This window comes from Mercenaria mercenaria, chromosome 10 (assembly GCF_021730395.1).
Source record: "Mercenaria mercenaria strain notata chromosome 10, MADL_Memer_1, whole genome shotgun sequence".
NCBI lineage: Eukaryota > Metazoa > Mollusca > Bivalvia > Venerida > Veneridae > Mercenaria > Mercenaria mercenaria.
The window spans coordinates 74,552,423-74,578,825 of record NC_069370.1 but is presented as its reverse complement, the minus strand read 5'-3'; the positions used below and the strand labels follow the sequence as shown (position 1 = coordinate 74,578,825).

General features: G+C 34.4%; 1 protein-coding gene and 1 long non-coding RNA gene across 2 annotated transcripts in view; one reads left to right on the top strand and one right to left on the bottom strand.

Annotated features, from left to right (window-relative positions):
• Positions 1 to 495: 495 nt before the first annotated feature.
• Positions 496 to 6,621, bottom strand: LOC128546248 (uncharacterized). Its single transcript, XR_008365890.1, has 3 exons — positions 6,456 to 6,621; positions 2,495 to 2,600; positions 496 to 1,845 (listed from the first exon to the last, which is right to left on the bottom strand). It is a non-coding gene; the product is annotated as an uncharacterized LOC128546248 (long non-coding RNA).
• Positions 3,077 to 26,403, top strand: part of LOC123561231 (carcinoembryonic antigen-related cell adhesion molecule 2-like) — a 43,941-nt gene continuing 20,614 nt past the window's right edge. Inside the window, exons 1-6 of the mRNA XM_053516518.1 lie at positions 3,077 to 3,247; positions 5,877 to 6,203; positions 7,070 to 7,381; positions 13,543 to 13,809; positions 16,154 to 16,426; positions 16,866 to 17,168. Coding sequence (XP_053372493.1) covers positions 3,196 to 3,247; positions 5,877 to 6,203; positions 7,070 to 7,381; positions 13,543 to 13,809; positions 16,154 to 16,426; positions 16,866 to 17,168 — 1,534 coding nt within the window. The 5' untranslated portion in view covers positions 3,077 to 3,195. The remainder of the gene's footprint in view (positions 3,248 to 5,876; positions 6,204 to 7,069; positions 7,382 to 13,542; positions 13,810 to 16,153; positions 16,427 to 16,865; positions 17,169 to 26,403) is intronic.

Below are 26,403 nucleotides of genomic sequence, written 5' to 3'. Positions count from 1 at the left end.
TGACAAGATACTATGGTCAGAAGACAAGACAGTACAGCAAACCGACAAAATAACACAGCTGTAAATAAGTTAATACTGTAATTAACAAAATGAAACTATAGTTGATCACATCAGACAGTCCCGGCGTTCCATATTCCAGTAATAAACAAATGATGTATTCACTGTTAGTAACATTTATTTTGTTTTGTTAATCTGACGATAATACAAGAGACTTTTCTTGCAACGCTGCATTGATTGTTGGAGTAACCCTCAGTATCATTTCAGCCTCCTTTGCCGTTTATTCAGTTTGCACTACCATTTGGAATTAAAGGAAAAAAGCACATAAAGACAGAAGATTGTAATTGGTAAAACAAAATGTTATAATGTAAGACATATTGAAAATCTCCACTAGCCCAACGTATGTTGAAGCCTTATTTGTTAATTGAATGTTGAAACTTTTAATTGAAACCCGTATCCTGTCACCAACAAGCATTGTAAATATTTTATCTTGCCGACTACCCTTTACTTACATGCTATAATCAACAAATTTTGTAAAATACCAAAGCTACTTACAGTGCAGACTGGAATCCTACAAATCATTTGTTTGGTCATCACTAGTTGATTTACACCAGCCATAAAATGCACAATGACCTGTGTTTTGGTTAAATCACAAAACACAAAAGCTCATTTACACAGGTTATGAACTGGTTTTGTTTATAAACACTAAACAACTTCTTGTTCATCCCTTCGAAAGTTACCGGATATCACGATGTCATAAATGTCTTGATACTTCGGCTTTCACCCCGTTTCCTGTTAAATCATTTATCTTGCACGTAGATTAAATGATCCTACAACAAACTGCTGAGTAACAAGTATGTCAATTCCTTTATTTCACGATGATTTAACTATTTAACTTCCAAAACAAGATTTCAACGTCTGTTATCCCATACAGAGTTATTTCCGCTTAAATTACGGCTAATTTTGTCAAACTTCATGAGCCTCAACTTAGATATAGAATGAAATCGGCAAGAAAACACTAAATTTACTCTCGGAAACGATACTATCGTTGGAGCTAATAAATAAATAGACTTGATTCAATTACGCCAGCAGTGTGGCAGCCATTTTGTTTTGATCAAAATTCATATCTGATACTAGCAGGATATGGAATATATCCTGTCTCCACGTGACGTCTATTGACCAATAGAAATGCAAGAAACTTGTAGGAGGCAAGATAACATCGCATTCTCTGTTAACTGTTAACAAATACAAGACTATTTTCGAATAGTTCTGTGTATATACATATTTTCACCTACTTGTAGGCCAACAAATCCGTAAAATGTCTTCATCACAAAATTATTTCAAATATCAAGAAATGCATTGGTATGATAAAATTTTCCTTTCAGGCAAATCTGAGAGTCAACAAAAACAAGAATAAACTATTGTTAAACTATAAATATGGTAAAGGCCTTTTCGGTAATTGCGTTCATCTGCCCTTAGATGCTCCTCAAGGAAAATAAAAATAGACACGCAAAACACACATTTTCGCTTCTGAAAAGTGTGTCTTTCTTCTGATTGCTTTCGCTGACTACTGAACATTCTACTTCTAAGTTTAAATTGGGAAAATAGTCATGCTTAAAAACCATCGATATTTTCGTGTTTGCAAAAACTACGGTTGAAAACTAGTTATTGAAATGAAAGTGACCATGCATTGATTTCAAGAATATTGATAATAGTTAGAAAGATCTGGATCAAACGGTGTAAGAATACTTGGATAAACTTTGTTTTTGTTAATAATCACCAAACCAGGCTGTCTGCAATACACTTGTTTGAACCATGTGGGCCCCTTCCTTGTTTCTTCCCAAGTTGCTGAAAAGGTATACAACTGGACATTTGTTATAGCAGCAAAACGTCCGCGGACTAGTCCATGCATATATAACCGAATAGAATAAACATCTTTACTTTCTTTTTGTATAAAGAATGTGTACATAGTAGCACTGCTCTAATTGGACATACGTACATGCTTTTCTCAGAAAGTTCAACTATCATATCTCCCTCTACAGTATACAATGCGCAAGTCAATTTTATGTTCGCTTCGCTGTTTGTACAAATGGACAAAGGTAATTCCTCGGGGAAAAAATGAAAATTGTAGGCAACAGCGACGGATTGTAACTTAGTATTTTAGAAAGGAGTCACGCTGTGATAAACGCTTGTACTGTCTCAAATTTGTATATAAACGATTCGTTACTACAGGACTGTAAGATTTAAGTTTAGTTAATTCAGATTTGCGAACAATTAAAAAGTGTTATTTAAATATAAGATCCTTGTACGGATTATATGTATTTGATAAGGTATGTCTCAATCAAGAAAACATGACAGAGACAATGACACAACATACAACATTTAATTCATTTGAAGCAGAAGAGATGAAATGATAGACTGTAAAATGTTAGAAAAGAAATAACCTGTAGATAAATAGTAGAAATGGGGCCATTCTTGAACAGCTAATTGAACTCACTTGTTATCCTTTTGTTGTACCTCCATACACTTAGTAAATCAAAAGCAAGTTTACTTAATCCATCCACCTTTCGGCCCAACCCATCCATTTGTCGGACCCCTTTAGTCTGAAATGAAGATGTTGATAGAATCGAAACTACAAAGTAAAGAAACTTTTAAAAAATAGCAAAACTATCATCTGTATAAGTCTTACAATATTGTATTCAATCAAGGTTAGCAGAGACTATAGACTGCCTTTTATTCGTTTAACAGCGTAAGAGACAAAATGGTGGTAGAGTGTTGTAAAGGAAACAAAGAAAACCCTAGTTTAAAATCCTTTTTTACGTTCGCATAATAAATTGAAAGCAGCAATCGTTCGTTTTCGGCTTATTTTAAATATTAATTGTTAAATTTTAGAGAAGAATTTTTATGCAATGCATATCCACTTTCCTTTACTTATAGGACCTTGGGTAATGTTACAGTTTTACAACTTTAAAACTGAGTATATATGCAATAGAAGAATCCTCATCGTATCGTTCATCCAAACCAATAAGTTTATATTTTAAGTTCATATTGTAAACTTATTAGTTACAATTACTACGTTTAAGCATTTACCTTATATTTGTTTGGTGTAAAAACAAATTAAATGTGTACTACTTGTGCTCTGGTTTACTACACTGTATTAGTCAACCTAATATAAACTTCCTTGACGCTTTATTTAAGATGTCGGGACTTTTTGTGTTAATGACATTTCTGTTTGAAGTCTTTATGAAAGGTATTGTAAATATGTTTATACAAACCACATGTTATTCAATTCTTTTTTAGATAGACATAACAGCTGTTATTATATTTGTTACTTGCGTTCGTTTGTCCATTCAACTAAGCTTAATTTCACATGTCAGCACTTAAAAAACTTCTTAATGTTCATAATAAGGCACAAGATACCAGGACAACTGCAAATAAATCTGATCATTCTAGAGCGTAATTGATGTTGTATTCAATTGCGTTTCATTATTATCATTGTCTACCAATATCTTAGAAAGATGTGACCACTCATGGCATTTTTGTTTATGGTTTCTTATTATGGTGTAACGAGGTCAAATTTACTTGCATTCACACGTGCTATTTTAATTTACTTCCAAAATTTGTTCAGTGCTTTTGAATATTTTATTAGATCTAAAGATTATCATTCAAGAAATGTTATTCCATGTTTATTATAGTCTGCCTATATATCTGGAAAAAGTGACTACTTAAGGCAAACCTTTTTTATGCTTGACAGGTATGCTAATCTTTATTATATGTGTCAACTGCTGACATATTTTGGTACTGTCGTATCTTAAGGGTCATTCAAAGGTTTTAGAGATTGAAATATATTGAATGTTTTGAGAACGAAGACTGCAATCGATATAAATTAATCATAGACACTAGTATAAGATATCTCATATGAACTGTTAAAATTAATATACTCTCACATATCGGAGGTTATGAAAGTTTTAAAATACTAACTCTCTTTAAGTTATAAACTATTTATGTGTAACTCAAGTATAATTGGCTTTTTTGCATGTTGCATATTTATAGGAATGATAATGCTATGTTGTAACGTGTTCGTGTAATTATTGAAAGGATGCTTCCAAATGTCGAGCGAAACCAAACATTTTATCGTTTTTCATAAAAGTTGCCCCAATTCTTGAACGATATTTTTAAAAAACCCATACGTTTACGTAATAAATTATTGAAAGAAATGAACACTTTGTATGGAAATTCATATTCCTTTGTAAATAAAGTGTGCATCTCCAGAACACAAAGAAATAGGATCTCGATACTTGCGATAAATAATTTTTTATAATATTATATTTTATGTTATTGTGTCTACCGGGTGATGGTTTTAGATAAATGATAAGAAGGAGGATTGGCCCCGTTATACGTGTACACAGTATTTGTAGTTAAAGAAACAGAACCAGTCTGTAAGATTTTAAATTTCTTATTTTCTTATTTCCTTTTATTTCCTCTTTTTTGGATTACATTAACAGGTGAAAATAGATATAAATTTAAGTAGCTGCCAATGCCTTCAGTGGTTCATAAAGTATTCATTCCCTAGTTACATTTTAAAGGTTTTGTGCTTTACTAATTTTGATATAGTTGTGTTTGTTACAGTCAAGTGTCTTCGTTACATTAATTTTTGCTATTGTTTAGCCATGATTTCATCATATTTTATGTAGATATAATTAAATGTAAGCACTATATTGCATTATGTGAATTTTGTGTTATTAGCGAGCTATCTTTTGTTTCTCCTATCGTTATTTTGGACTGTGTTTCGACACATTATTTTTCTTTTCAGGACAAAATGTTAGAATTGAAATTAAATACTAAATCAGATTGTAAAATTTTTTTCTCATAAGACAAGCTGGCCTTAATATCATTTTTAAAACAAAGTAGGTATCTTGACTCTGAACATTTGCCATTCGGGTATTTAACAAGCAGAATAAATAAGAATATAGTGTAAATACTTCTAAAAAAGGTTGATTAAGGACTTTTATCAGAGTAAGAATGGGGTATATTCAATCAAATAACGAATAATAGACTTAATTAGAAGATCCTTTGGAAGAATAGAACGCAACCACTTGGTTTGATTGTGTCTGTTCAATTTAGATATACCTTTGATATTCTCACGATTACTGACATAGATGATATTTCGACCTATCAAAATGATGAAATATCAAAGTTCATATATTAAAATGTTAAAACCTTTGGCAAAAATCATACCATTATAACACGTAAATCAGTTACTCGACATTAGTTTGACCTTGCGCTGAGAAGGAGACATTTCCATTGAAAATGTTCCAGTATTCATAACGGGGCCATTGAACACGGCTGTCGAGCATAAACAAAAAATATTTTAGCCTATTTTTCGAATAAATAGGCAGACTGTCAATATCATATCAGCGTGAATCCGTGAATCTATGCAAAAAAAAATACAATAACAAAGCTATTTAGACATATAAGGTTGTTTAATTATTCTGTATTTAACAGTTGGTCTTAAAAAAGATTTTGATAGTCATTTGTAATCTTAACCTAATTAAATGCAACTTATGTTACAAATATGAATTGCATTTTGAGCGGTTATTTGATAACTAACCGTACATTTTCCTCTACCTAAACTTTTAAAACAAATGCAGTACCTTGAAGAGAATAAAACAGTTAAATGGATTAAATACCTTGGCATAGATGTTATTGCCTGTAAACCATAGTGATTCCGATTATATTGTAAATAATATAACAAAAACAAAAAGGTATGCTTTAAGAGCAGATGCATTAAAAGTACAGAAGTATCATACCAGTATAATACAGAGATAACATTTATCTGTTCAATTACAGTTTTAAAAGGTTTTTAACTTTTCTTTCAGTGGAAGGTTGGCAATATGTAACACCAGTTGGAACAGTTTTTTCTAGAGTGAACAGTACTGCAAACATTCATTTCTCCGCGGATCTAACGGGTCTTAATTCACCGAGAACGTTTTTTGTAAAGTTTTATGATGGTACTACACAAACAGTGATACGCTATAACGCCGATAAAAGTTACAGCACAGATGCTTTACCCGGTGTCACTATAACATCAGATACAGCAGGAAATGTGGTTGTTTCACTGGAAAATGTTCAACGCAGCAGTGCTGGGACATACATAATGGACAGTCCTGGACTTCTAGTTAGATGTAACTGTTTGTACTTACTAGGTGGGTGAAATTATTCTAAAAGTATGTCGGACGGGAAACGATAGAAACCGTGATTTTAGTATAAACAACAACCAAATAGTGCTATGCTGGTTACAATACCCCACCCAATCTTGAACGCTAGACAACCAAACTCTTGTCGTAAAATTCACAAAACATATTAATGTTTCACTTCAAATATAAGTAACAGTTAAATTATAAACATAAAATGTATCTTTTATTAAGGTGTTCATAATTAATTATTATAAACATTACTTGTATTTAGTCCAAATGAAAGTAGTATGCACTATGTACTGTCAACTTGTAATGGCCGAAATATTGGTTAAATCTGATAGGCGGATATTTATTCCGGGAAAAACCCACTTTCATTTTTGACGTTATGTATAGAATGTAAACATGTATATAAACTAAAATCCGTTTGCGTATAAAAATCATTCCACAGAAAGAGCTCGATCGAAAGCGATATATAGAAATTTGAGAAAGATAGAAAATTTAGAAAAAGAGTTTAGCTTTAAAAGAGAGAAAGATATGCAGGTACTTTTATAGAAATATAGAATAGACAAATTAAAAGAGTATATACAAATTTGGGTTCTATTGAAAAATAAATATTGAAGTTCCAAAAAAAAAAGAATTTAGAGTGATTCTTAAATTATTGGCCGTCCTAGCAATATGAACAAAATATTATCTATCTTTTTAGAAATCATTTATTATACAACTAGCTTGTTTTCTGTTGCAATAAAAATATTTTGATCTATTTGCACAAACCAACAACAAAATTATAGCAAACAGTTCAGTTTCACTTTCATAAAGCTTCTCTCTTTTTGACATAAGATAGCTTGCAGTAATATTGCAACGCTTTTCATCTTCAGATACTCCAACCAAACCAACACTATCAGTAAGTAACAGCCCATCAGTCGGAGGCCGTGTGACTTTAACATGTAACAGCAGATCAACAACCACTCCCAGCAACCACAGCCTAAGTCTGGCATACAAATGGACAATTGACAATGTAGACAATCCAAGTGGTCCAAAATACTCGTACTCTGCCAACAGGAACAGACTTACTCTTTCAAATGTTGAAGAAAATGACATCGATTTACAATTTACATGTTCAGCAACAGAAAATGTTAGTGATGGATATACATCTAACAACAGTGAATCACTTTCCTTCCGTACTTTATGTAAGTACAAATTTCAATCGACTTCGGAAAAATCCGTTGTTTCTATGCAGAGCATCTGATTGAATCCTTCAATTGTTTAGTTTTGTAACTAAAAGTATGCATTTGAGATCTTTGAATATCTATTTGTTTGCAGAAATTGAAGTTATCCGTTAACATCCACTTTGAAATATACAAAGTGAAAATGTGTAAATAGAACCGAATGACTTTATAGAGGTATTCATGTACTAAAGTATACCGATATTTGCTTTGTAATAATTATCCGAAACCAGTGATGATACATTTGTTTTCCGCAAGGCCTGTTTTAGTATTGTAAAACTTCGTTAACTAGTATCCTATTGGAAGACACATTTGTCATATTTGCTGCTACAGAAACCACATGTTTTATTTCAAAAACTAAATATAAATACCTGCATATTCTCTTAATAACCCAGCATCTATAGAAAATGACCAGTACTTCGAAGCTAACGCAATATCTGTATTTTACTGCAATGACAGAGAGAGAGAGCAAAGGTGGACAAAACATTACATAATGTGCATATTCTATACGTTGCTTCAGTCTAGTTTCATTCAAAAATATTCAGTAACGGACAGTCAGAAAGATTGAAAAACGAAAAGCGTAGAAAATCATAAATAACGATCTTGTTCTCCACACCTCATGAACAAATCTCTTGTATACTAACCGTAACTTTTTATTTAGACAACCATATTTTTGATAATATGTTAAAATTTCAAAATAATCAAAATAATCGAATGATTGCAGAGGCACCATTTCATTTGTGTTATGACTCTACCGCATTATAAAGTCACAGAAATACACATGCAAGTAGTGTCTTTATGAAAGGAGCAGATACCATTTATAAGGATTTAGAGATGATATTGCATTTTCACTGATATATAGTCAGAATATCAAACTAGATTCATATGTGTTCCCAAGATATAATATAATAAACGTAACTTGGTGTTTGCCTTAATATGATTGCCTGACAATGCAATTCGTTTCTAAATACTATGCATTTATGTGAATTTTAATGAATTTTTGATATTGGATTGAGGCAGTAGAATAAATAGAATGACACCAACGAATCCTCGATTTTCTTGGAAGTTTAGTATCATGCTATTTTCAACATATTTTTGTAAATGTATGAAAAATTACAAAATGTTCAATTATAATTATTTATATGAGTTATGAAAAATTATCAAAAATTAGGAAGGGGGCGTAAGAGGTTTTGTAATGGTAGTTTGGCACGTTTGAAAAAATCTGAAGTGATTGCGTTACATCACGTATCGGTAAAACATAGAAGAAAACCCTCACCTTGGTTACGGGAACTAAACTTAAACCATGAACAAATGACAAACTTTGTGTAAATCAATCAAACTGGCGACGTTCCCATCTTTCTACAAACACAAGTTTTTACATCATGGGCAAGTATCTCACAAATAAGCACATAGACCTATACAGTGTATTTAACCAATGAAAGATGATAATTTACAACTGTAAGTATATAATATATTAGAAGATCCATTGGAAGCATAGAATGACACCAAGCAAAATAATAGCGTACTCGGTTTGCCTAGGTCTGTTCATGAGAGGTAATAAAATCTGAAACACCCCTCCTGTCCCCTAAAATCGGCTTAAGCAGCAGTAAAATTGAATATACTCCTATGATCCCAAATGACCAGAAATTTTAACGACATAGAAAAACTGGATATTCCCCAAGTCGCCAAACACAAGAAAAATATATAAAGAAAATGTTGCAAGCTCGGTTTGATTGAGTAGGGTAGTGGAAATGCATGTTGTCGTGGAAGCCCTGTAGCCCCGGTTTGAGCATTTTACTAATGTTACAAAATACAACTAAGAGACATTCACATATGTGTTCATACGGCGGTGTCCATGACACTTTAAATGATACACTGTACACGGCTACTAAACGCTAGCGCCACCACCAAATTGTGGTGATAAGGAAAAGAGCTATCGACATTTCCGTGGTGCAGCTATCGCCTATTTCTACTTGTAAACACGTGAGTAAATTTTATATTTTATCTTATATTTTCATTGATAGAACTTTTTTCGAAAATCGGAAAATGTAGTTCCGTGTAACAGCACTTTTACTACAGATTGGCTGTGATTTCATTAAAATAATATGCAAATTGTGGTGTCAGGAGCATTTCACCCGAATCTTACAGTGGCGCATTTTCATATCGGCCAGTATTCGATCACCATTCCGATGAATAGACACACTGTAAGAACATACCTGCGCATGCAAATGGTGTAGAAATAATAAATAATTATATACGCACACACCATGAATAATAGAATCTCAGGTTAGAAGAAATATACCAGGATTTTTAAAAGTGGTGGCGCTATAACTCTAGTGATGGCGCTATACAGTAGTGGTGGCGCTGTTACAGCATTCAATAATACGAACTGCTGACGCATCCGGAACAAAACAAACACCAACATTCTCTAATTGATAATTTTTCTGCAATGAATTATGTTATTAAAGAAAGAAAAACACGATCATAGTTTACTTACCTTTATGAAACATTCTCTATCCAAGAAAAAAAGAACAAAATACTCACAGACCCTTGGGACTCTTGTAGTCAAAGCAAATATTTTCCTTTGTTTAAAATGTTAATGTAGAATTATTTTTAACCTTTAGATATTCTACATAAATACAAACGTAAGCCCGCCCGCTTAGCTCAGTAGGTAGAGCGTTGGTCTACGGATCGCCATGTCGCGAGTTCGATCCCCGGGCAGAGCGTATGTTCTCCGTGACGATTTGATAAAAGACATTGTGTCTGAAATCATTCGTCCTCCACCTTTGATAATTCATGTGGGGAAGTTGGCAGTTACTTGCGGAGAACAGGTTTTTACTGGTACAGAATCCAGGAACACTGGTTAGGTTAACTGCCCGCCGTAACATCATGACTGAAATACTGTTGAAAAACGACGTTAAACCCAAAACAATCAAAGTAAATACAAACGTAGGTGTACTTTAAATTCAGGTCAAGAAAAATAGTAGCAATACTTTTATTTCAAACAAAGATTTGTGTCCAGGAAATAATTTGAAGATTGTGTAGAATTTATTTGTTGTATTAAGATTCTGAAACTACTCTCCTTTGTTTTTATACGTCGTTTCCATGTCACTGTAAACAAAATACCTTTCTAAAAAGTGAGTACAGTTCTTTTTTACTTCCAATCGATTAAATATGATTAATCAATAGAGCTTAGATGTACAATCTGAATCCATATACATGTAGATTATTTTGCGATCATGTAGAGGTTACTACATGTATTTTGTGGAGTAACGTAATTTGGGTGTAGTGTGGGATAGGTTGATAAGATCGATTATTGTAGAAATTTCCGGGGCTTGCAGACAGACATGTTCATATCTTTAAATTGAATAAATCAGCCACTAATCATATACAACAGCGCCACCACTACTGTATAGCGCTACCACTTGAATGATAGCGCTACCACTTTCAAAAATACTCGTGTTTTAACTTTTTACTGTATTTTTCGTAATTGTTTGGTGTATTGGAATACGTGTAATTCATTTCAACACCATTTGCATGCGCAGGTATGTTCTTACAGTGTGTCTATTCATCGGAATGGTGTTCGAATACTGGCCGATATGAAAATATGCCACTGTCAAATTTGGGAGAAATGCTCCTGGTGCCACAATTTGCATAATATTTCAATGAAATTACAGCCAACCTGTAGTAGAAGTGTTGTTACACGGAACTACATTCTCCGATTTTCGAAAGAAGTTCTATCAATGAAAATATGAGATAAAATATAAATTTTACTCATGTGTAAATTTTACTCACAAGTAGAAACGGGCGATAGCTGCACCGCGGAAATGTCGATAGCTCTTTTCCTTATCACCACAATTTGGTAGTGGCGCTAGCGTTTAGTAGCCGTGCTGTAGTGCAATTCCATGAAAAGCGGCGTATGATTCTCGGTTAGTATAACAGAATATCCCTAATCTAGAAACCAGTGGTAAAACTTAACAAACTAGGATTCAGAGGCGGGGGGGGGGGGGGGGGGGGGGGCGGAGTCCGGGGTTATAGAGCCTTCATATCAAAATAACTGTCAAAAAAACTTTTAAGAAAATAGGTACCATATCCAACGTGTGATTAAACGATACCCTATGTTATGAAAACCACCTAAGCCGAAATGTTCAGGTTAAAAATCTAAAAGTGACCAGTTACACAATATAATGTCGTGCTGAAATATCTGAAAAGATCGAAATATAATGACTCTGAATGAATGTATGTGGAGACATTTTGCGGTTGCCACACTGAACAAACAACGCTGCTGAGATGATAAAATAGAAAAAGTTGAATCTTTATAGGTCTTCAAACATGAAAAAATGAAAATAGATTATATTTTTCAAATTGGTCTAGACAAAATTAAAACACTCAACATTGTAATTTTATTGTTGGACATTTCAAAGTATATATAGTTGTTTTGAAAAAAAAATGAAGCTTAATCAAAGGTTACTCTGTAGAAAAAGATCTTAACATACAAAACTACCTAAAGTGTATTTGTTGAAATACATCTGCATGCAGGATCGACATTTTGTCAGAACTACCCTAAGTGTACTTGTTTAAATATGCAGGATCGACATTTTGTCACTACTACCCTAAGTGTACTTCGTTAAATATTCAGGATCGGCATTTTGTCACAACTACCCTAAGTATACATCGTTAAATATGCAGGATCGGCTTTTTGTCGTATATTTGGAATAGAAAAAGCGTACATATCCATCATGTTTAAATCAACACATGAATCAAGTTTCATTAATTATTACTATAGCAAAAGCAAAATAAAATGACGTTTATGTGCTTAATATTGCAACCTATCTATTCAGAAAAAGTATATTGTGTTAGGATCCCATTCTGTGTGACGGACTACCCATACACGAACAAATAATCAAAACAGGCCTAAGTCAGGACCTGGGGCCGTATTCATAAAGCATCTTAGGTATACGTTTTGACTTAAGTTGAAGATTTTACTTAAGTTTGTGGTGATTTCAGCTTAAAGGTCCATTACTAAGGGAAAGTGAGTTGGCAATTTTTTTCATAGCCAGTGCATAGACTTCTGCAAGACACTAAATAATGAAGATTGGCAGGTCAAAATTTACAGAAGGTCTTTGGAACTCAAAGAAATGTATGTGTATTATGTTGAAATTTCAATGAATCGACAGAATGACCCCCAGGTCTTTTTAACTTTCTTCATACTTCATAGAAAAATAATTGTACATATACTGCGATTTATTTCGAATTTTTACATACCAACTTTCATTTTCCAATAAAATGAAATAGTTTCTGTGCTTTTTAAAAGAAATTAAAATGTTCACTTTCCTTAGTATTGGACCTTTAAGCCTAAGTAAAAAAGTAAAGTCCTATTCATAAAACAGCTTAAACTTAAGATACGTAAGAAATTACTTAAGTCAGAAAACAAAATGGCGTCGTGAGTACGATTCAAGTGTTGTTTTCAGATAAAAGCACTTTAAAAATAATTGTGCATGTTGTATCTGTCTGAAATTAATGTTGTTTTTTTTAATGTTTTCGTCCACAGTAAAAGCCAAAAATTACTTATTAAGTTGTTTTATGAATAACAAAAATATTAAGTAAAATAAATTTCTTACTTAAGTAATACTTAAGTAAATAATCAATTTCTTATACTTATACTTAAGATGTTTTATGAATACGGCCCCTGATGTATGAAGGCCGACTAAGTAATCATTAACAGAAAACAATGACCTTAAGTTAACCAAACTTTCGATACGATAGCTGTGGCAACAGGCGTTTAATTTTGCCTTCATTGTTCCAAGAATTTTCCCATTTAAATGAGAGATGCTGGCTACTTTTAAAAGTATATGAAATTTCCATTTGATCAACTGATATCTGAATCTGTCCGTTTTGCCTTGTTTTTGTGTCTATTTCGTTAATTCATAATTGTCTATGCAATTGTATTTATTAGAAAGAAGTGTTTTATATGTAGTTTTTGTATTTATTATACTAAGAGTAATTATAATGATCAGTTAAGCTACGAACAAACTTTATTACATTCTCATTTGAATGAAACAACCATAGTTGATTTTCAGTTTACCTAAAATGTACATATTTATTTCTGTTTTATATCATTTTAGACGGACCTAAAAACTTGGATTTCAGACCCAACGGTACAAGTTATATCGGATATGAGTACACCAGCCTCTCTGCTGTTACTTGCAAAGCCACGTGTAACCCATCATGTAAATTCAAATGGACAAAGATAGGCCAGGTCTCAGCCGTTAGTAATATATCTGTTCTCAATCTGGAAATGCTAACAAGGGAAGAAGCTGGAACTTATAGATGTACTGCAATAACACAGGGTGGCTTTTCTTTAGCAAAGGATCTTACAATTCATGTATCTTGTAAGTTATGTTTATATCATGTTAAATGATTTTGTGATGAGTTTAACAGTGTCATGAATTCGACATTACCTAAATCAGCCTTTGAGTAAACTATTTTCACAAGCAAACAATAAGCATACGGTAGGTATTTATGCCAATTCAATTTATGATTGCGTTAAGATCTAGGAAAACAAGTATCAATTTAGTTCAATGCGTGATATTGTTCCTGAAAATGCCTATAACACGACAGTGCACAAAATTATGTCTAGTTAATTAGAGTTTCCATCATATGTTGTAGATGTATCAAATGGAAAAACAAATGTAAATTTATCTATAAAATTTCTCTGTTTGGTGATAAAATGTAAAAATTAACTTGCTAAAAGTTTGATCATTGGAAATTGTCTTTATACGATGACGAGTGTAATGGAAACCAAGTAATGCTATATGCACAAAAATTATAGACAAGAATATTATTCCTTCACTTACCTCGGGTTATTGATATCACTATGTCCTTTAGTACTCGTGGTTTATGTATGTGTAGGACTGTAGGATTGCGGTTTGAGGAGGCCTCATTCTTGAAATGTGGCTTTTCCTAATTGATCTTTATTCTTGTTTTAGGTTTTGAAATGGATGTCTTTATACATTTGATATTGAAAACCATTTTTTATCCCCCCGCCAAAGGCGAAGGGGATATTAGAAATCCTCTCCGTCTGTGCGTCCGTCCGTCCGTCCGTGCGTCCACAACGATCTTTGCCCGGAGCATAACTCCAAAAGTACTGGAGGGATTTTCTTCAAACTTTATACACTGATAGAACACATTGGGGGGAAGTGCAATGTGCAAGAACAATAACTCTACTTTGCCTATGTTTTTGAGTTATTCCCCTTTATCATATTTTCTTAAAAAATTTTGTCCGGAGCATAATTCCAAAAGTACTGGAGGGATTTTCTTCAAACTTCATACACTTATAGAACACATTGGGAGGAAGTGCAATGTGCAAGAACAATAACTCTACCTTGCCTATTTTTTGAGTTATTCCCCTTTATCATATTTTCTTAAAAAAATTTGTCCGGAGCATATCTTCTTCATGCATGGAGGGATTTTGATATATCTTGGCACAAATGTTTACCACCACGAGGCGGAGTGTCGTGCGCAAGAACCAGGTCCCTAGGTCTAAGGTCAAGGTCACACTTAGAGGTCAAAGGATACAAGAATGAAAACCTTGTCCGGAGCATTTCTTCTTCATGCATAGAGGGATTTTGATATAACTTGGCACAAATGTTCACCACCACGAGACGGAGTGTCATACACAAGATCCAGGTCACTAGGTCTAAGGTCAAGGTCAAGGTCACACTTAGAGGCCAAAGGTCAGATACAAGAATGACTTCGTCTGAAGCATTTCTTCTTCATGCATAGAGGGATTTTGATGTAACTTGACACACTTATACACCATCATGAGACGAAGTGTCATGCGCAGTTCCCTTCTTTAGAATTACTTCCCTTTGTTGTTACTTTAAATAGCTTTTATTGTAACTTTTTCATTACTAGTCGTAGGGAAAAATCGAGACCACTTTCCTGTAGTACAACATGCATGCTAAATCCAATTTTGAGGTGTATTTTGACCAATCTCTACCCGATAAAGATTTTTGTGTGGACTTGCAATTTTTTTTTGTTTTTTATTTTTGTAAGATTTACTTCCCTTAGTTGTTTCTATAAATAACTTATATTGTAACTTTTCTGTGGTACAACATAGATGTTACTCTCCAATTTTAGGTGTATTTTATTATATATAAGGTATCTTTACCTGGTAAGGAGTTTTTTTGTGGACTTAAAAAAAACAAAAGACTTACAATAATTACTAAACAAAATTAACATTCCATTTGCAAATAGCTTTCCATTCCTTATTTTTACAGTAGCCATATAGAAAAACATCATAGCTATACTGTTCATGAAAATTAATAAAATTTAGCAGTAAACCACCTCACTACTGACTTATTCTTTCTTCCACATCTTTAAAACCCCCTGATGCGGACCACAACTAAACGGTTCTTCAAAGCTTTCCCCAAAATTAATACTTTCAGACACTAACTTGCCAGGAACTTTAGCCTTCAGTTATAATATGCCCGGCGGGGAGATTAGCCATGTGTAACATGGCTCTTGTTCATTTTAAAATATCGTCGTGCATTTAAAAGCGCATCGCTCAATTAGTGAAATACATGAATAAAAATACCGAAGTCAGCTCCCTTGGTGTGTTTAAGATAAACATATCAAATACCTTTTATTATTTTTTTAAACTGGTTTCACACATTGTCTAACTAAGAACGGTATGTCAAACAGTTTTAAGATACGAAATTCTCGCCTTTGCAGCATTCTTTGTGGAAGGACATGAAGGGATGAACAATGTGACTGTTGATGAACATTATGCTGATATGCAATTTAGCTGCATTATCGACCTTAACGTTTCTTCAACTGTAAAAATACTGTTCAATGGTAACATTTTGAAAGAAACTGAAGACCAACACAAAAGGTCTCTGACATTTAAGCTTCGCACTATCTCTTGTTTGCAAAGTGGGTTATATGCATGTGAAAGTGGTGACCTTAATGAGCAGATAATAATGAGCATCACATTGATTGTACGATGTAAGTATCTGTAATTGCATGGTGTTTAAACGTGAAAGGAATTTAATGGACTTCATTTAAGATTGATAGAACGTAGATAAATTCAAATGCAACCATAGCATTAACAACACAATAGAATTCTTAAATCGTATGTCGTAGTTGACTTAGTCGAGTCTGCTATACGAATTTGAATAACTAACATCAAGATTTTCAGAACGTTTAGCATGTATGTAGACACAAATAATTCAGAGTAGTGTTTTACTTTTCAAGCAAACTCTTCATAGATATAAACAAAATCGTACATATGATGTTTATAAGTTGTAGACTTTTATTTACATTTGCTTACGGCATTGAATATTACCGTGAAAAACATTTCATATCAATAATTACAATAAACTGTGGTGAGGATGTAACGAAAGGAAATAAATACTTTAATCACGGTATGTATCTTATTTAAAAGGTGCTCCGCGTCCACTACGACAGATAAAACAAAACATCACAAGTTCCTTGAACGTTCCAGTCAGACTTAGTTTTACTGCTATAGCCTACCCAGAACCTGGTCCTGCAGGGTTTGCATGGCACAAGGAAAACGCTATGAGATGGATGCCGTTACTGAGTAATGAGGATTTAGAGATTTCGTCTTTAGATTTACAGACAAATCTCACGATCCTGAATGTATCACGGCAAGATTTTGGACAGTATCGAGTTACAGTTACGAATGACATCGGACGTTATGAGCAGTTTATATTTCTTAAAGAAGAGGGTGAGTGAAAATATTGGAAACAGTATTCATGTTAAAGGGTTGCATGAGTTTGTGTTTGATTACACGTAAGTGCTTGCTTATAATGAGCATAATCAATAGCTATCAAAGTAAAATGTTAAGTGTATTATTGTTCTATATATTTTATACGTACTCCTCGTCCATTGTGGCCATTAAAACATAAATATTAAACATTTCTTGACGATTATACTTACTTTCACAGATATGGGGCCGTCTTATCAATATCGTAACTTTACGAGAAACTTGCGAGGTCCATTTCTCGTAAGTTCCGATTTACGAGAATATTTATGATTCTCGCAAACCATCTTATCAACGTCCTCGTAAGTCCGCATATCGCAATCCTCGTAACTTTCTCGTAACTGGTTAAACACAGTGACGCAGTCTACATTGTTTTTAACGTCGTGTAAATAAAACGGGCACTTGCTTAGTAACAAAACAACCGGCATAATCTAAACATAAACATGTAATAAAATTTATAAATCTTATTTAATAAGCATATATTATAAAAGTTATCTTCGGCGGAGAGATAAATGTTTAAAATAAATGTGTTCTCAAACACAAACAAAAATATTTGCACCGGAAAACTAGATAGTTGAGATGATATTCAAGTGTTCATATTTCGTCTGTTTGAAATCGGACTGGTAAAAAAGCAATTTTTATGCGTACATCATATTCAGAAGATCTGACGTTGTGTAAAATGAACAAAGCACAGGGTGTAATTCTCACCTGGGATAAACATGTCACTTTTTTTTCAAAACTAGTAGGAAGTAACTGTACGGATGTGCAGCCTATATTGATCATCGATGTGTTTTCTGATCGTCCAAGAATTGGTTTATCGTGCGCAAATGATAAAGCATGTTTCATTTTTAAATGATCTGATAATATTTTAAGTAAATATATTTTACAATGATTGATCCTACCATAGAAGAAATTTACAAACAATTCGAAAAATCGTGTTTTTTGCGAGTCTGGATTGGTGTATAATCTGAAATACATTTTCATCTTAATCACAGCCATTTGTATATGATTGTGTAACCACAAGGTATTAAGTCATCCTTTTATCAAACAAAATATAATAATGTTATAGCCTTTATTTTACTGTTGTCATAGCAATTCCCGGCGTCGGTTCGTTACTCCCTTTCTTATTCCGTAATATAAAAAGCCTAACATAAGATAAAATAGGCCTAATACAAAATTGCACAAACAATAACTCACGCATTGTGTAAAGAAATACAAAATACAATATCAACAATATATCTATTATTTTTTACCACAACTGAAGTGAATTAAATAATTCAAAATGATTTGAATTTGAAGTAGGCCTACTGGTATATGTAAGATTTACCATCTTACAATTAGGAGTAGAAATAAAATAAATCTGGAAATAAGATCCCTGGAAAGTAGATCGTAGGAGTAGAAAGACTGTTCTGAGGGCCGAAGGAATTCGGCGGTGAAAAGTGCAAAGGGATTTAAAAAAGAAAAGAAAAAAACAGACCAATGTATTTCTTTCTCTCATTCAAATTCTCATTCAGACACGACGATTGGACATATTAAAGAGAAAGTAAAAAAAAACATGTCAAGTGTGCACAAAGACTGCATGGACAAACACACGGATGAATTATCTCTGGAACCTACGTTAATATCTGTGATATTACGTACATTACCGTGGATCCCCGATTCAGTAAAATAGCAGACGACACAAACATAAACCTCGGGAACCTCCGTTAATATTCGTGATATAACGTACATTACCGAGGATCCCCGATTCAATGAAAACGGAAGAATAGGCGAGCGGATCAGGCGACGCTCAAACCCCTAAAGCTTACTGGGTATCGTTATGAAATGTTAAAATAGAGATATAAGTCATCAATTACGATATTTTCGGTTTACTCTGAGCTACAGTAAAATGCTAATGTTTGCATTGTGAATTTGGATGACGAAAACGGCCATGTATTATGAAAATTTAAAATCATCACCAAATTTCTTTCTTAATTTTTCACGGGAATTATACCTCTAGATCTATCTAGAAAACCCACCACTCTCACTCAAAATCTTGGAGCCATCATTACCATCACCCGTCTTATACTTCCTTTACATACGTGTATTCCCTAACTAAATCTCTGTTTTTCAACAGTCTAAATCCGGAAACGCGGCTTTTGTGAAAATTAATTTTCATTTCCAAGAAATAATGTTTATTTCAGACAGAACTGTTATGTGAAAATGATACAAAACAAAACATTTAAAACTGACTGCCGAACTGAGACCTATGCATGTATCATTGAAGACTTTATATAAAATTTATACATGTGCCATGAAAGAATGTATAAAAGTATGGTTCCTTGTTACGGTCTGAGTATAGTATTCTGGATATTGATAAGTGTCACGCAGACGAATTGTTATTATTTGAAGGATTGTGTAAGAAATAAAGAAACTATTGATGTGTATAGGAGGTCAGGAACATACCCTGAACATAACTTGAGGCAATTTTCGGACATTTGGGAAAACCATAGGACAGGCAATTGAGCTGATGTACAAACTTAAAAACAGTACGATTTTTTTACATAACCTGAAATGATTTTGGCCCGGTTAAATCCCCTATAAACTACAGAGGATACACCATTTAAAAAGTTCCGATCTATCACGGCCCAATTTGCAAGATTTTCAAGTCCCTCTGGGTAATACATGAGACGCGCCATGAGAAAACCGACATAGTGGCTTTGCGATTAGCATGGATCCAGACCAGCCTGCGCATACGCGCAGTCTAGTCAGGATCCATGCTGTTCGCTTTTAAAGCCTATTGGAATTAGAGAAACTGTTAGTGAACAGCATGGATCCTGACCAGACTGCGCAAAGCCACTATGTTGGTTTTCTCATGGCGCGGCTCATATATGCTTAAAATAACTATGAATGTGTAGAAATATACACAAGACAATGTACGGTACCATGTTTCCATGCATTGTGTTGCACCAGTTGCTTGGTAAGATTAATGAATGGTGTCTCCGAGTGGTAAAGGTCGCTGACTTCGAATCACTTGCCTCGCTGTGGGTTCGAAACATCACGTGAGGATGTTGTCAGTATGGCTAACGGGAGATCAGTATTTAAACCAGTGTCCACTCGTTCTTAAAAGAATGCCCGGATGGGCACCTGTGATTAATTATTGCATGTACTATTCAGATTTTTCTAACCGACAGACATATCTATCTTACTCTGTCGAAATACTTGAAGTTGACAGGACAGGTGTACAGAAACAGTGTGCGAGTTTCTATGATTCAACTAGTGACGTATATTTTGCTCGCAGATGAATAGTTTGTAACTTGAATTCATCAGAACAAAAACATAAATGTGACATTAGTTGTAAACGTGTATTTTTGCGATTTGATCTAGTTTTTGATCCAAATTTCAAATTTGCTCGCGATTTTATGAAAACAAACATTCCGGCCTTGTTTCATACAGATCATGATGAAATGACACTTTTGGCTGTTTCTTTCCTAACCTAGTGATAACTAAAAACTTCCCATACTTCAATACAGGTTCGAACCCCAGATTAGTATGTATATGTAATTCATATGAATGAGCATCTTTTTCACTTTGACCTTGACTCATCAGCAGCAAAAACCTCAAGTGCCATATGTTGAAAATAGAAAAGTCTGTGAACCCAGTTTTTTTGTTGTGTTTAATTCGAACCACCGACAATTATAGGTCATATAGCGGCTTTCCAGCTTTCATGGTGGAGGAAGACCCCAGGTGCACCTCCGTGTATTATTTCATCACAAGCGGGCACCGACCTTCCGTAAGCCAGCTGAATAGCTTCCTTACATGAAAAATTAAACACCCAAAGTGCGGCTCGAACCCACATCGGTTGGGGGTAAGTGATTTGAAGCCAGGGACCTTAACCACTCGGCCGTGGAGGCCCCCTGTGAAGTTAGAGTAGGAGCAAGTGTTCTATAGTTATTAAGCAGAAACTTTTGTCTAAGGGTCAGTGACTCTGACCTTCGACATACTGACAAGTAAGAAGTATGGGTCATTTACATTTAATCTCCCTAGGTAGTTAAAGACTGTAGGCTAAAGGGTTCTTCAGATATTGACCAGAGAACATTTTCAGTCTAGAGGTCACCATGACCTTCAAAAAACTGACCCGTAATGATCATTTGAATACGACAGGAAATCATATTGTAGTTCTAAATCTGTCAGCTACAGCACTCTTCAAGTATACAGCAGACACAGTTTTCAGTCTCAACGTCCTTGTGGCAATAGAAGTCTACTTACCACAGACAATTCTATAAAGCTTAGCGTCAGTAGGCCAACGTACTCTTGAAATATTGGTCGGAAACTGTTTACAGTCTCAAAATTACTATAAAAGTTATTCCAATGATCCCAACAACAGGAAGGGTCATCTGCTGTCTACAGGCAATAGTCCCATGAAGTTTGACTAGTGTAGGCACAAGTATTATCTAGTTACTGATCAGACAAGGCAATCTGAAAGACAGCTGTCCCCCGCCGCTGTTATGGATAGTGAAAGGCTGATGGTAATGGGTGGAAGCACTGACGTTGTTAATTATATGACAACATCTATGAATTTGAAAGTTCTTCAAGGGGTTCAGAAAATACAGAGCAGACCCAAAATGAAGGCTCAAACCTTCGACCTTGAGTTGTTACCTTGACCCTGATCCAACATGGCTGACTCATAAGTTCTTTAAATTGTCTTGATGAGGTGATCAATTGACCAAAGTTTCATGAAAATAATTCAAGGGGTTTGGGAGATACAGAGCTCAAACCTTTCACATTGAACCGACACGGCTGACTCGCGAGGTCTGCATATTGTCTTGATGAGGTGATTATTTGACCAAAGTTTCATGAAAATCCTTCAAGGGGTTTAGGAGCAGACACAAAATGGACGGTTCAAACCTTTGACCTTGAGTTGTGACCTTGACCTTGAGCTGACATGGTTGACTCATAAGTTCTGCACTGCACATTGTTTTAATGAGGTGTTCATTTGACCAAAGTTTCATGAAAATCCTTGGAGGGGTTTAGGATATACTTAGCGATACAAAATGTTACGGACAGACGTTAAGGACAGAGACCATTCTTATAACTCCCCACCACTTGTGTCGGGGGATTAAAACGATGCCGACAGACCAACAATGAGCAAAGCAATTCACCACCTATTCTTCAAAGTTGGTCATAAATATCACCTTTTGACATTTTCTCCCTATACGAGTTTTAGAGACACAAAAGATTTGGCTTGTGAATAATGGCCTTAGAGCTTGACCTTTCAGCTTTTGACCAATCTTCCTGTTACAGCGTTTATATTTAGTCACTTTAAACTGAACTTTACTGCATACATTTATGTCTGTAATCAATCAATTAACACTATGGTTAAGTGGCAGCTTAAAATACAAGAAGTTGTCTGTGCTTTTCAAATGTATTTCCATTTAGAACTTTATAATAAATTTTCAAAAATCACAGCTTGGCTTTCAGTTCTGTAATCCCCATGGCCAATCTTTGATGGATACCTGAAAATTAAAAAAAAGAAATCTGTCAAGATACACATATTCATAAGAGGTGTTTGAAGAACTTGTATGCCCCCATGATGGGTTGTTCCACTGATCAGTATGACGACCTACTAATCCCCAAAGCATTTGGGATCATCTACTTCTTAAGCCTAATCATACCATGAATGGTAACTGTAAGTGCAATTGAGTACAACAGCTAGTGTGACGGACGAATTAAGAAGGCCCAAGACATTGGCCATATGACAGTGAATATATTTATGACACACTGAATCATGAATAATAATATTTCTGATCAGTATAACAGCATAAAACAGGTCATGTGCCCTCATTTGAACAAATTTGAGAGATGACCTTACAATGATGCTATAGACCAATTTTAATGAAAACTAGAGTTGTTACAGAGTGTCGAATTATACCCCCACAATATGTCCTTGTCACAGAACTAAGCCAATGTCGACAGTGAACATGCTTGACCTTTGAGCTACTGACCTAAAAATCAAGAGAGGTAATTTGTTGGCCATGACCAACCTCCCTATGAAGTTTCATGATCCTCGGCCCAAGCGTTCTAAAGTTATTGTCCGGAAAAGGTCTAATTGTTCTGGCTCACTCTGACCTTTGAAACTCAAAAACAATACAAATCATCTGCTGGTCATGACCAACCTCCCTATAAAGTTTCGTGATCCTAGTCCCAAGCATTCTAAAGTTATTGTCCGAAAACCGTTTAAATGTTCTATGTCACTGTTACCTTGACCTGTGACCTACTGACCCCAAATCTGTAGGGGTCATCTGCTGGTCATAACTAACCTACCTCCCTATCAATTTTCATTAACCTAGATGCAAGTGTTCTCAAGTTATCATCCGGAAACCGTTTAACTGTTTGTGTTATTGTGACTTTGACCTTTGACTTACTAGCCTCAAAGTCAAACTTGACCTGTATTTTATCATGTTACACATGTGTACAGAAATTTATGATCCTAGACCCAAGCGGGTCATCCGGAAACCGTTTAACTGTTCCGAGTCACTGTGACCTTGACGTTTGACCTACTGACCTCAAACTTGTACTTGACCTGTATTTCATGATGTTACACCTGTGTACCAAAATTTATGATCCTAGGCCCAAGCATTCTCAAGTTATCATCCGGAAACCATTTAAATGTTCCGAGTCACTGTGACCTTGACCTTTGACCTACAGACATCACAGTCGAAATTAATCTGCATTTTATGATGTTACACCTGTGTACCAAAATTAATGATCCTAGGCACAAGCGTTCTCAAGTTATCATCCGGAAACCGTTTAACTGTTCAGGGTCAATGTGACCTTGACCTTTGACCTATTAACCCCAATTTCGAATTTGAAATGTATTTTCTAATGTTACACTTGTGTACCAAAAATTATTAAAATCGGTCAAGCCCTTCGTGAGTTATCATCCGGAAACCATGACCCCACATGACCCAGTTTCAAACTTTACCTAGAAATCATCAAGACAAACATTCTGACTAAGATTCATAAAGAATGAGTCACAACTGTGGCCTCTAAAGTGTTCACAAGCATTTCCTTTGATTTTTCCGGGTGACCTAGTTTTTGACCCCACATGACCCAGATTCAAACTTGACCTAGAAATCATTAAGACAAACATTCTAGCCAAGTTTCATAAAGATTGAGTCACAACTGTGACCTCTAGTGTGTTTACAAGCTTTCCTTTGATTCGACCAAGTGACCTTGTTTTTGACCCAACATGACCCAGATTAAAACTTTAAGTAAGTACAATTTGGCATATTTGTGTATTTTTTGGACCTTTTGTCATTATGATGTGGGAGATGACGTGGAACACCTGCAGTGTATTTCAAGTTTTAATCAATTAATAATTACTAGAATGTAAAGTGCACTGAAAATTTAACCTGAACTTTTTAGTACAAAAGGGGAATAATTCATGAAATATTGATGCCAGAGTTTTGTCCCTTGTGTCATATTATGTGGTTTTAAGTTTGAAGCAAATCCACATGTTGCTGATGCCGGGGCAAGAAGGACAGCTCTCCATATATTTCATATAGTCAAGCTAAAAAAGCTTCAAATGAATTCAGTTTAGCAAGTACTTACTTGACTTGTATGTAGACACTCAGTTGATAACAGGGCAGCATTAACAAGGTGTCTTGGGCTGTTGCTCACTCAGAACTGTCTACAGAGGGATGTCTTGTACAGATGTCAACTCGTATAATACCTGAAACATATATACATGTTTTTCCATCAAATAATGTAAAGAACCACCCTCAACTACTTCAACTGACTGACCAAAATTGTTCCAACCCTCATTTTATTTTCTCTGGATGAAAACAAATGCCCTATTGTCTTCTTTCAGTCTTAATCACTGCGTTCCTTTAGTGCAATTTCTGAAAGAAGTTTAGTAGAATGTAAGCATTGTTTAATAATTTTTACATGTAAGTACAAATTGCTCTGTCTGCAATTCTAGTTTAAACACTGTATTGTGAAGAAAGAATATATGGAAAAAAAATGATGATCTACCCATATCTAACTTTGGTATGGGCAAAACAATAATTTCAACCTACAGTGATATAGAATATGTACATGCCACACTGTTAGATTCTATAGAATGCCATAATGATTGGCTGTAAAACTAATAGCGTTTATGGGGATATGGGGATGGGTTCTTCTTATTCCTTTATGAAGGTCAACAAGCAATTTACCAATTGTAGTTTTACTATTTTAATATTAGTATCTCCATAGTATTTAGTATAACACAACCTGAAAATACATAAAATGAACAATACTTACTATAAATACTTACAATCATGTAAGACACAAAGTTGTTACACAAAATACCGTACAGTTCATATTAAACATATCTCTTAATCAAATAATAACATTTCAGGCTCAAACATATACAAGTGTGTGTAGTGGCATATTACGGCTAAAATACATATACTTCAGGAAGTGTGTAAACTAAAATGTACATTGCTATGCAATTAAGTACAGGTTACAAAAACAAATTATGCATACCAGGTTGTGGACCTAAATGCACCATATATATGTCACAGCAGTATCTCAGCACAGCATAACACACACACACACACACTCTGTGATCTGGTTAGTGGTCTGAAAATGATTAAATGGTTTATAGTGCAAATAGAGAATGAGACAGTGATATAAGAAAGACTGTCATTTATGAAACAAATTATTAAAAACTGTCTAAACAGAATGAGCCAATAGCATAAAAGATAAAATCATTACTAAGCACTTTATGAGACCATTGAATTCATAATTACAAACTGTAATGAGTGAAATAAAAACCTGTATTTAATCCAATATGATTTCAACTGTTTTAAAATAAAAAGCTCAATACATGTATTCAGGGATATAAATTAGCAGGGGCCCAGTAGCCCATGGCCCCTAGATTTTTGGCTGGGCCCCTAAATTGTTGGAGAAAATGCCCATATACCTAATGTTAAACATTTATTTTTGACAGTCTGGGTCCCTAAATAAAAATAGCTAGTTTATATCCCTAGTATTCAGTTACATGACTATACTGACAATGACCAGGTATCTTATGAAAGCCTAATTCAATGAAATTAAAGCATTTCATAGGGAAAACTTTGACCTAGGGTCAATGCACATGAATGCACACAAAACACAATAAAACTAACAAAGGGAGATAACTCTGATTTTAAAATATTACTATCCAAACCCT